At 39.5% G+C, this 13,443-nt stretch overlaps 1 protein-coding gene across 1 annotated transcript in view; it reads left to right on the forward strand.

The window, feature by feature from the left end:
• Window positions 1-513: 513 nt before the first annotated feature.
• The window catches only part of LOC124168749, a 504,822-nt gene continuing 491,892 nt past the window's right edge, over window positions 514-13,443 (forward strand). Inside the window, exon 1 of the mRNA XM_046547017.1 lies at window positions 514-893. Coding sequence (XP_046402973.1) covers window positions 617-893 — 277 coding nt within the window. The 5' untranslated portion in view covers window positions 514-616. The remainder of the gene's footprint in view (window positions 894-13,443) is intronic.

Here is a 13,443-nt window from a genome sequence, read left to right on the forward strand (position 1 = left end):
ACGCAACAAATTTTCCACCTAAATGCCCGTCTACAGTATAATATCTTGTGGCGCCGAAAGATCCCTCTCTCATTGCAATAAAAACTCAATACCCTTCCCTTTTGATTATAGTAAAGAATTAAACTTCAAAATTGGACTAGTTGTCCCATTTTTTTAGCTTTTATGTCTGATAGTATTATCTCAGTTCTCATTGAGTACATCCTCGAAGGGTCCTTATACTTCCGATTCCTCTCCTATTGCAATGAAAACTCAATTCTTTCCTCTTTTCCCTTATTCCAGGTGAACATCGCAGCCAATCCGGCCCCGCTATTAAAATGAGCGGTGGAAGACGGCAGCCTTGCGGAACATCTTCCAAGTAGCAAACAGAAGAGAAACGATGATGCGCCGTGCGCTGTTCATCGCGTGCTTCCTCCTCGTGACGATGGCGGCGACACTGTGGGCCGCGGACGGGGGCGGTGGCGGGGGCGGAGGAGGAGGCGGGGGCCACGGCGGTCGACGGCGCGGGGGCGGGGGCAGACGCAAGCACGACAGGACGACCACGGCGGCGGCGGGAGGAGGGGGCGGTCTGCCCCCGCTGGCCGCTGCCCCCACGCCCCCGAGCGGCATCCTCGACCTCATGCCCCCATCGGACCTGCCCCCTTCTGCCCCACTCTTGGACCCGCCTTCGCCCCCGTCCCCACAGGACGAGGGGCCTGGGGGCGGAGGACAGATGGAAGGCCAGCCGACGCCGCCCCCGGTCCCAACGGCCCCACCGCTGCCCCCGACGCCGCCTCCAGCCTGCAGGATATCGCAGTTCTTCTGTCTTTCGGGGGAGGGGTGCGTTCCTCTGGACAGGTTCTGCGATGGACACAGGGACTGCGAGGACAAGTCGGACGAGCCCAGACACTGCTCACGTGAGTAACATTCTCTCTCTGTAATCCCCAATGTCAAGTGGAACTGTTCAGAAATTTTTAATTAATGTCAGTTGGGATATATTTTGATGAATAAAGGCTTGGAAATTTTTCCATTTTTACAACTCTTCGCCCACTTTACGCGGCGAATACTCGATTGCCTTAGTGCGAGCTCTTTCGCTGATAAGTTGATTACGTCACGAGCTCATGCCTAGCCGGTCACCGGTTGTCAGTCACTATTCAGCGTTGAGCTTGGGCCTCAAGTGTTTCCCGTTTAGTCTAGGGTGGTAGGATACCCCTTTACCTGGGGATCCGGGGGTCCAACCCCGGAAAATTTTATGAAATCGGATGTTGGCACTATTCTAGCTGTGCCAAAATTCCACTGAGAAAATAACCATCATATCCGGGATTCTAACCCGGAACCCCCGATATCCAGTTGAGTTCTTTATCTAGTTAAGAGAAGTTTAGATACGTCATTCTCCTCTGTGGAAATGTGTGGACTCTTTTGGACAATGCGGCTAAAGCACTCAACCGAAAATGGGGTTATTCGGGTTCGAACCCCGGTCAAGTAGAATGATTTTTTTCCTCCTTGGATTTTTCGCACAATTCGTGCATTGCGGGTGACCACGTAAATTCATCACCGTGGTTATCCCGGTATGCAAAAATTTTAGCTATTCTGGCTCTTCAAATCTAGATATAAGTTAATAAAAAATAGAAATTTCGTAGGAAAAATTATTATGGAAAGATAGAGTTTCACAGCTTATAAATTCAACCAATGTTGCATGGTTCTGATATATACACAGTGGATTTTTTCCTTGAAACTGCCCTGAAATATCAAATAACCTTTCCGAATTAGCCTTTCAAATAGCATCAGGTTCTCTCTTGTCTTCGAAAATCTTTATATTATATATTTTTCTATGTAATCTTTTTACACTGAGTTTTCCGTAAATAAGGCAACTTATGAAAACGTGGAATTTTATAACTGCAAAAAAACGGGTAATTTTTACCGATTATTTTTCTACGCCTTTCATATACGTTTCGCGATAGATGCGAGCGATTTGAGCCTACCTGAGCTAAGGCCCTCGGCGATGACCGACCTCGCCAGACCTCCCCTACGTATAGTGAGCTTATTCACCAACTCTTTTAATTACTACCTGTGGCGATAGAGATCGGTAAATAATAGCTATGGATTTTTCCTGTTTTGCGACCCTTCTCCGACTTCTCGTGGTATTCTTGGCGAAAATTCGATTGCCTTAACCCTTGCGCTGATGAGTTGATTACGTCACGAGCTTGTGCCGAGCGGGTCATCGCATATCGGACACACTTCAGCCTTGTGCTTGGGCTTCAAGTAGTTTGCTGTTGTTGAGAGCCTTGTGAGCAATTCCAAAGGCCGATTGGAAAAAGAATACTTTCATGGTAAGCTGTATTTTCAAATGCATCATGATTGTGATCCGTAGGTATATTTCTACTGCCAACTCAAGAAATATGTCCTCTGGTAGGTGATACTGAAAACTCCAACTCAATCAGAGGAGTAGAACTAACAGAAAATGAATAAAGTTAAATACTACAAGAGAAAAACACATATAAGTTGCCTCGAATTGTTTCACACTTTATTATGTACTAAAAGCACACTGATTCACGCTTTGATGGTTAACCATCAATTTCAAGATGTCGGAGGCCAGCAAAGCAAAAGTAGGTTTCAGTCATTAGAGTATATAGTTCACATTTTTAAACTGATAAATTAAAATACGAAAATGAATACGCACAAGCAATATATGAGAGCATTGTGGATGGAAGCTTGGGGCGGAGGACTTATTCGCCGATGAATAGCCATGGAAGAGCTGCATCTTGTCGTGCCAGGCAAGATTCCTATTTTGGGTTTAATTTATGGTGGAAATATATCAGTTTTACCTTAAAATTCAGCTAATTCACTTTGGAATGAAAGAGTATATTCCTGCATCAAAAACCTAAGGTACAGCCGCGGGTATGTCCAAGCGAAAGAATGGTGAATATCTATTTGGGAGGTGTATATCTTCCACACGTGAGGGGCACGTCCCACCAAGAACAATGTGAAAATAGAGTCGATGTCCTTTTGTCCTTCCAGTTAGCTCTCTGGGGAGAAAGACTTTGTGCGCCCGCCATGCATGGAGCGCATTCTTTTTTTTCATCCCCTATTCCACGGGGGAGAGGCGAGGGAGGAAGACGAAGGTTTTCTTTTTATTTTGGAAGGGAGGCGGAGGAAAGATATCTTCCGATGTCCCTGGTCGCTTCTTCTTCTTCTTCTTGTAAAAAGAGAGTTATGAGGCGCGCGCGGCTGGCTACGGAGTCAATCTCGTCTCGCAGATAGATCGATTATTACGTCGCTGGAGGAAGTAGATCGTGAACGAATCTCAGGGGAGGAGAGGGAAGGAATAGTGTCCTTGTGCTCGCTGTTTCCTTGGCGACCTAGTGCTGTAATCCGCGGCGGATTGACGGAAGATGTAGAAGGCCAATAAATTCACCCACCACGCTCTCATATCATGCTTATGCGTGCTAATGTTTGTTTTTTAATCTATCAGTGCGAAAATGTGAATTCTACACTCTGATGACTGAGTGCTTCATGGCCATTTGATGTTATGTTTAAGATTTTTCTATTAACAGGTCGAAGATTTCAAATCCCCTTTATTTTTATTCACTGGTTATCAAATAAACTCCTTTACTTTCAATAAAAAATTTTGCGCACATAGACGGAGCTTTTATTTGTATTTTGAAGTGCCATCTCTCAGGATCCGCCACTGCTTTTAAACAATCTTTCTATGCTGTCCCGGGTTGGTTTTCAAGGATGGAAATAAATTATTAACTTGATCCTTAAAAGCGCATGTATTGTCTATTGAAATATTCACACAACTGACACTGATATTTTTAAACATCAACAAACAACAATGCACATAGTAACTCACAAAAATAAACATTGAAATTGCACTCACATATACTCCAATATTTTATATGGAAATTTATTACGCTATTTGATATTAGCATAGCATTAAAACAGAATATATCATTTTTGCCGATATTGTGAGAAATTCAATGTTTTGAGCGTAATTTTGGAATTCAGGAGGCGAAAATACATTAAGAAAATATACTTTTGTAAAAAATATGTTTCCATGTGTTGCATAGCGCATTGATATATCAAATTACTTTTTCTGCACTTTTCAATTTATAATGACTAAAAAAATAGTTTCAATAACCTTTTCAAATGGAATTGTAAAAAATATTTTAACATTACTATAGAATTAGCATGTCCACTTAGCTTTAAATCCTACACTTTGCCTTCATTTCTGCACTCTTGCAATCTCATTCGACCACATATTCAATCCCCCAACTATTCCCCAACAAATCCTCACAAAAAAATACAATCATCTCCCGTCCTGATACATCGATCCACTCCAAACCCCTGTTCCGCCCCTTATAAATCCGAATTCCCCAAACGACAACTTTTCCTGGCGACGCCTTTGTGTAGGGCCACAATTATCGAGGAAATCTTCGGCGCTGTGGGAAAAAATGCGAGAGGGAATAATTGAAAATTGATGAAAAAATACGAAAATTCTGAAAAAAATGAGAACGAACTGACGTCGCGGGCCGAAGACGTCGTTGGTTCGCTCGTGCATGGTTTGACTTGAATGAACCCCGTGACGCAAATCGCAACGGCCTAATCCAACGGCGAAAGGGAAACACACGAAAAAGTAATTCCTCCCTGCTTTCATTCCCAAAATCACCAGCCCTGGGAATTTCTGGAAAGACGCACAAAAGATACGAGCTCCCATTCATTATTGTTTACGAGAATCATTATTGGAAGATATTCCCACCCATTTATCCCCTGAGTTTCGTATGAATAGATCTGTGATCGACGAACTACAGTAGCAGTGAATTGGAGTATGAAAAATCAGTATTCTATTTGCTCCAAAATCTTTTCCAATTTCGCGTCCAGAAAGTAATGCATGGTAACCTTGAAAACATATTCTAGGATTCTAGTCTCCACCCTCCTTTGCTAATTGTTTGGCCGATTCAATGCTGGGCTCCAACACGCAGTCATAAAAGCATCTATGCCATCATAGAAAATGCATCTATCATTTGCCGATTTTAGAAGAATTACCGAAACGATCTTTTAAAATATCGATATTTTAATCAAAAGTCCACGAGAACATAAGGCTAAAAGGTGGTCTCAAGTTTGACCAGTTCAACATTAGCTTAAGGTAAATTTAAAATTCATATACTGGGATCATGACCTTCCTTATTAATTGTCTATTATTAAAATAATATTGTATTCAACTCTGAAACATAAAGATAAAATAATGTATACTTTCATATGAGGGGCTTGAAAGCCAACGAGTACAAGTGATTTCTCTTTTCTATACAGAGTTAGGTACTGAAATTAGGTATAGAAAACAAACAAAATCAATCAGATGTCAATCAATCAGAGGCTCGCTCGTATCCCTTGGCAACCAAGGTTTTGTGCATTTTTTCTTATAATCAAATTTACCTAACTCTGTGGAGAAAAAAATAACTTGCACCCCTTGGCTTCCAACCCACTCGCTCTATAAAACGCTGCCATTTAATGCTAATTTCAAAAGCGTTATTGAAACTAATCTTTTGAATGCCAATATTTCACCGTATATCACACGTGGCAGCGAAAACGTACATCTACATCTACATAATACCCTGCGAGCCACCTCTAGTGTGTTTGGCAGGGGGTGAAAAATAACCAACATGCAGCATGCAAGAGGACCGCCACATGCACACCACACGGTCATAGAAATACTACGCACACAAGAAAAATATGCATGCTTACTCATTAAAAAAATTGTTAATGGTTAGTAATTCCAAACTAATGTACAGGCATGTTGTTGCTGCTTTTCATTCATTTTTTCCCTATGTTTCACTTCACCGCAGCAGCTAGTTTCATAGAGTAAGGATAGAGTTACCTCTTTGTGAAGATCCGTACTGAAGCAAGCTCTAGTTGAAATCCTCGTGTTATTTTAATCGCTTTCCTGATGTATTGTTTGTTTAAAACTTGCGCTTTTATCTTGAACTGTACACATTGCAGAGAGTAGATCCTTGTGATTCGTGTCCAGCTGTGTCCGTCCCATTAAACTGATGCTTAGGTAAATGCTTATATTTCAATGAATGATAATTTTTTTGTAGGTTCTACTCATTATGCCATTAAGATTTAAAAATTATAGCGTTAGTTTTCAGCGAATTACCACCTCCGGAAATCAATTAAAAATACAACTGATCACGAAAAGTCCTTATGTTGATGGGATATCAAGTTGGCATTTATTGGCATGGGAAAACATCGCCAGGACCGGGGATCGAAACATGGACCTCTGGCTTTCCTCTGTTTAGCTGGCAAGAGCACGTTTGAGATTTTCAATTGTTGTTGGCTTGTCGGAAGCCCAATTTTCCTTGCGTTGGTATTTTGAATGTACCGCGAGTGGCTGACTCATAGTGACATGAATATGGGTAAAATAACCGCGGGAATTGACAAATCTGGATAGCTTACTTACTGTCTTTCCAAGTGGCCCGAAAAAATTAGGCCCGTCGTTTGACTCTCAGTTAGAGATTTGAAAATCCTCTCATTATGTTAAATCTTTTTTTTTTGTTATTGGATGTATCACTATTCCGTAATATCCACTTCCGACCACTGACTGTTTCATTCATACAAATTTTTGGGGTGAACAAGATAAGACACGACAAAAAGTCAAGGAATCACCCTCCTCCAAAATCGTCTGAAACCCTGGGAAAAGCTTTCGATAAACTAAAATTTCTATCTATTACAGTGTTGCCAATTGCCTCTACACCTCTACTTTTTTGGGGCGTTAGGGGTCAAAAAATAGATGGCAATGAGGAATTTCAACTTGGCGGAGAAGCTTGTTAATTGCACCGAAGTCAATGTGGCAGCCATTAATCCATACATTGTAATATTTAGAAAGCCTATGTTAGTTATGAAGCAGTTTTTTGATGCCGAGAACTTTATGTCCTTCCTAGGATTTGATTGAAGTTGGAAAGATGTCACCGAAAAATTCGATCCAGAATTCGGAATAAATGACAGAAAAAATGTAAAAAAGATTCAGTTAAAATAGGACTCCTTTGAAGAAAGCCGAATTCCCAGAAGGGATATATATTTACCTTTCCATGTGGCAATCATGAACTCCAAATCACATTCATATTTTCTCCTCGTATATACACACGTTTCAAAGTGCACGCTATGAAAGCACGTAATGCAGTGACCTCTCGAGGGATACGGAAAGACGATTACAAGAGTTGTTTTTTTTGAGCGAGGTGAAGGAACCGCTTACGTGAGGGGGTGGAACATGGTCGTTATATTCCGTCAGGAAGATTGTATTTGCTGAAAGGGGTTTTGAGAAATAATTATGTTTGGGCCACGAAACAGTTTTTTTGGAGTCAGTGACCCTTCCGGAACGCCTGTTGCCTTTTTAACCACTTCCAGTCCTTTCCACAATTATTTCCTCAGACTCTGAAACATTGCAATAGCCTGAACCTCTTTTATAATTTACGAAGGAGAGAATGGGAGTCGTTTGAGAGGCATATTACAATAATGGACAGTAGTTCACATGTAGGCGACGTCTACATGTACGTTGTAACGTCCTTTTCAATCTCTCTCGTGTTCATGTGCCTCATGTGGATACGTTTGAAAATATGCAAAGTATGTATGCTGGGTTGCCAAATTTTTGTTTAGATTCGAGAAGGGTATTATTGAAAAGGTATGGAACAATAATATTTTAGAAAATGATTCCGTTGAACTAGCTAAAAAATATATATGTTATTGGAAGACGGTCACAATTATCCCATCCCACAAACCTCGAAAATAAGCGTGTGTCGCGTATTAGGGCACAAGTAGTTCAGAAAAAAACTAAAAAAGTCGTTTGTAGGAGTCATCACTGAGTTTCACCTGGAATTTATTAAATTCCTTTATTTTTTTATAATATTTGTCATTCATTTAATTCCTTTATCGGGGAAAAAGAATCCCTATTCATTTCCGTTCGGCGAAATCTCTCTCTTATTTCATCATTTCTGTTTGACATGGAATAAATAATTATTTGGTTTTAAGATGAACTTCTCTTATATGTATCTGTTTCTAGTTGATATATATTTTTAAGCCGTCTCGTAGCTCGTAGCCTTATGTCTCTTGAGGTACACAGTCGAATTCATGCAAAACCTTTCTTTCAGCCGTCAAGAAATTCTTTACACATATCGATCATCCTTCCATTGCGTTTCATTTGCTTTGGATAAATTGTCTCTGCTGTCTGTTGACATTTGGAGTCATGATTTCCAAATCAACGAGTATATTTAAATGTTGGAGGAGGTAAAGCTGAAACGGCACCAATGAAATAAAAACCTATCTCATACGTAATGAAATAGACACTTTGCAACTTTGTACAACACCCATCGAATTAAAAATCTTAAGTAGAAACGTGAATAAATACACTTCATATTGCTGGACTGAAAGCAGATATTAAATTTTAATTCACTACTATTTTTTTTTTTTGGTGCGCTACATGTCCAGGGCCTAATGATATGCAAGCATTTTTTCTCGATAGAATAAATAGGTATTTAATCATCATGCTCTTTCTTGACAATCCTTATTAAATTTTATGAATTATATGTTTGCCACTTAGTTAAATATTAAGTTTTTTTTGGAAGGTGGTATTCCAATACAATATTTTCTCTATGAAGACCTGCGTTCTGCGTTAGTATTTGATCTGCGTTAATATTTTTCTTACTAGGCTTTGGTGAATTTTGATTTATGAAAAATAATTGAGTTTTACGAATTGCCGTTTGAGATTTGTTTCAAATTCTCAGCGTAGAGTATTTCTATTATTTCTCCTCTTCCTCTTTTCAGAGTTCCTTTTAGATGCACCAATATAAGGGCCGGCCATTTCCTAAAAATTAAAAATAAATATTTATATTGTCAATCATGGAAACGCTTTACCTTACATAATGGGAAATTTTCCATTCAAAACCAATGCCCAAGATCACCTAGTCTCCAATTTTGAGTGCTCAAGTAAGCGATCGCCATCTTTGTATTTTATCTGTAATAAGATTTCAATTATTCTGTAATTTATAATTTTCTTTGAAGGCTAAATGTTAAATTTCTAATAAAAAAATTATAAAATAATCGTAATTTAACACCGGCGCTGAGTTCCGCCACATATTCCCGACATAAATGAAAACGCTGCATTCAGCTTGGCAGCAATGGGACTCGAGCAGCGTGGTCCTCCTTTGAGGTCGCTTGCATCGTCACGGGTCGTCGGAAGGAGTTGTGGGAAACTCCAGCAGAGCACTCACACAGTTTATGTGCAGGTATGTGCTGCCGTGCGAGGGTGCATTCAGAGGGCGGACGCAGGCGATGCAAAGTTGAGGTCGCCTCAGTATCACACAACGTTCCTTCTTTTATTCGCGCGGAATGTGCGCCGTCGTGGAGGAGGGTGGAGTTTATTGCACGTGGCGTTTTCTCCCCCGTGCACCCTCGACACAGGTAGTGCTGCAACGTAATGGTGACGGCATGGGGAGCAATGCGATTCAGAAGGAAAGGTGTCGCCTTTTATTCAAGGATCTTCTCGGAGGGAAATTGTAGTTTGAAAATCTATATTTGTAGCAAAGAGGTCGGAACTGATGGGACACGTCATGGATGGTGAGCAAGGAGGTACTGAGAATATTTCACCCATCATAACTCCTAAAATTTGCAGCTGTTCTAATTAAGTTACCATTTGGTTTTACGCAATTACTACCAACAAAAATGATAGACCCGTTTAATATTGCAATAGCCACCGAAGCAAAGAGCAAAAAAAAACAAAAATAAATATTTAAAAAATAAATAAAGAACCCTCATATAAAATAAATATGGGAATAAATACATAAATCCCAACACATGCCTTCATCACGACTTTAAAAGATTGAAGTAAATGCTGTCAGCAGTGACCCCAGGTTGTTCCAAAATTAAAAGCATATTGGTTGAAAAAATCCATTTAGCAAAGATATTCTCAATAATGAGAAACATTTTAGGCACATTGCATGAATTTTTTAAAACATAAGTGGTTGATATTTCACGAAAAAAATTTATCCATGCAACTATCCAGGTTCATTCTGTGCATCGGCATACCCTTGGTTCAGTTAGAATGTGGGGGATTTTCTCATTTCCAATTCAAGAAATTTTGACGAAAAGAGTTTGAGATTTGAGCAATTTTCCTGTTAAATTGTAGTTCCGAATTCAAACGTCGAGTGAATCCTGCGGAAAATTTCAAAATAATCTAATAATCTCTGAATAATTTAATTTCAATGAGGACCCCAGCCTGATTGGTTAGTATGCATTCGCCTTTGGCTTAGTCTAGGGTAAGCTCTATCCTCACCTGTGCCTTGAAAACCTCAAATGTAATTAATGAGTGAATCAGGTAGTAGCGAGAAAATTCAAACTTTAAATGTAATCCTAAGTACAAATGGCAAGTTATTGGAATGCTATTCCTACCTAAATTAATTAAAAGTTTTTTATATGAAGGTAAGTATTTGGAGTGCACCGGGGAAGTTTATGGTCGTAGAGTTTTTTCTCGGGCACAGAGGCAGTGCCGTGTGGTTGGTTGTGCAATGGGAAAGGTGTCGCCGTTTGTTCAGGGAAATGTTCCACGAGGAAAAAAGACTCGCGCGAGAGGACGCCTTCTTTTATTTTTCTGCGGTCAGAATACGAAACAGAATAATGGAAAAGGGCGAAGCGAGTTCCAGGTTTGCGGTTTCCTTCGTCTATCGTCGGGAGACTATCGCCTGGAGGAATAGAAATGCCTCTCTAGTCGTAGAGAAGCGTGGAACGAATTGCTTGACTATGCATTTTCTGAAAACCTCAGCCACGTGACACAAATAGGCTCCTCGGTGATAGCAACCAGAGCCTAAAATAAGCAATAAATACTACTTAGATGCCAATGGATAGAATTTCATATAAAGGGGTGTGCGCTATAAATAATAAATGTTAAGCGATATTAATGATCGCTTTTATTACAAGTTTATTTTAATTTTTAATAATATAGTATATTTAGCATGATGATATTTATTAAATCATTTACTATTCTTGTTATTCTTTTTTTATATTATCCTCAGTATTATGTCGACGCCCAATAATATTGCATTTATATTTTACTCATTAATGATATTGCATTTAGATTTAAATTTGAGTTTATTTTTCAAATTTTTTACTTATACAACGATTTGAATATGGCATTATCTGTACTGATTTCTTTCTTAACAACTTCTATTAATAATAAATGGAAAAATATATCATTTTGTGTCTCAACATACATTGCCTTCTAAGGCAGGATAGATCAGGCACGGCCGTCTTTAAACAGGCCGGAGTGACCGATGTGGCAACGTCGCGCGCCCGTCATCTAGGAGGCCTGCGGGATTGCTCTCACCTGCGATCAAGTCTATTGTTTCGGCGTAGAATATCGGCAAAAGAAATCGCTTTGCGGCAAGGAAATCCACTAAAAAACTGCTGTTTTACTTACCTCGGCATAATCGTGCATCCATTGCTGATTGTGAAGCAGGAGCAGACAGGAATGATACAAATTAGTTATGTATTAAAAAGATGATTTTATTGAAATATGTAGTCACCGAATTGAAAGCAGTCACATAATTGTCGAGTATTTTCTCTTATTGGAAGTGTGTCTAGCGACATCCAATCTGTTATTCCTCACTTTAGTATAATTATTTAGAAATACATTTGCCAGAGTTTTAATAAATTTTGCAAAAAAATAACTGTTCGGTACATTGCACTGAAAACAGCTGTCTTCATAAATTCCTCTTAAATTATCGTCAAGAAGGATAATTTTAAGAAATGTAGCCTCATACTTTGGTTCTGCTAGAGTCATCATAATGGCCAATGCATGAAGACCAACACTTATTACAGACATACAAGGAGAAATAAGTCCGTTTTACACGGTACACGGAATTGCGCAATCTGACGTACGTGCGAAGGCGCAATCAAAATTGCGTCGTGTAAAGCGGTGAATTACTAGAACAGATGCGAGACGGCAAAATTGTAGCCCAATATCAGGAAATCCTGGGTAAGAAACTAGAAGAAGGAGCAGAGAACCTGAGTGTAAATGACTCGATAGAGAGAAAATGGCTTAATATAAAGAAGACTATGGAAGAGGCTGCAAAGGAGACCATAGGAGAAAGAAAGAGAACAAGGAATGAAGAATCGTTTGATAATGAGTGCAGAAAAGCTATAGAAAGGAAGAATATGGATCGAAGAAACACCATCCAGAAAGAGACAAGACAAAATGTCGAAAGATATGAAGAAAGCAGAAGACAAGCAAATAAAATACTACGAAAAAAGAAAAAAACAGCACTTAAAAGGGTATGTGGAAAAGATTGAGGAACTGAACGCACAAAATGAAAGTAGAAAGTTATACCAGGCAATCAAACGGATGACAAATAAATTTCAACCAAGAACAAACGCATGTAAGGATAAGAATAATAATAATAAAATGCCTTTATTCGGGCGAGGTTGAGACTGGAAAGTCCCCTCTTCCAAAGAATAGGAGGTAGGTTGGAACAGAGGAAGAAATAATGGGAAGATGGGCCGAGTACTTTAAGGAATTGCTGAATGTCAATGAGATAGATGAGAAGGATGGAGAAATGTTGGACATGAGGGTGGACACCAGTATTAGTAGGCTATCAATTGAGGAGGCGGAGGAGTCGTTGAAACGGCAGCGGAATGGGAGAGCTCCCGGGGAAGATCAAATTGTGCCGGAGTTAATCAAGTATGGAGGAAAAAATTAAACAAAGAACCTACGTAGACTGATATGTGAAATATGGGAGAAAGAAGAGATGCCTGAGAAATGGAAGATTGGTTTAATTTGCCCTATATTCAAGAAGGGAGATAAATTTCAATGCAGCAACTATAGGGGAATCACATTACTAAATGTCACTTATAAGATACTTTCTTGTATACTGCAGAGGAGACTTAACACGTATGCTGAAGTTATCCTTGGTGAATACCAATGTGGCTTCAGGCCGGGAAGAGGAACAACCGATCAAATCTTTGTAATGAGACATGCATGCATGGAGAAATGTTATGAGTACAACATTGACGTACATATATTTTTCATTATTTCCAGCAAGCTTTTGATAGTGTCAATAGAAGAAAAATGTTGAAGGCATTGGAGGGATTTGGAATACCAAAAAAACTAAGTTGGTAAATATGACTATGGAAGGATCTCAAGCTAAGGACTATATCGGGGGCAAGACTAGTGAAGCCTTTAGATAACAACTGGAGTAAGAAAAGGAGATTCTCTATCAGCAGTACTATTAAATCTGTGTCTACATGAAGCCATGAAAGAACTGGGGTTAGAGGGGACAATTGTGCATAAATCTACTCAGGCATGTGCCCATGCCGACGACATAGTTCTAATGGCACGGAATATGGATTCTCTGAAAGAAGTATTCAACATCTTAGAACAGAAGAGTAAGACTATAGGGCTCAGAATCAATGAGAGAAAAACGAAAT

The sequence above is a fragment of the Ischnura elegans genome, chromosome 12 (assembly GCF_921293095.1).
Source record: "Ischnura elegans chromosome 12, ioIscEleg1.1, whole genome shotgun sequence".
NCBI lineage: Eukaryota > Metazoa > Arthropoda > Insecta > Odonata > Coenagrionidae > Ischnura > Ischnura elegans.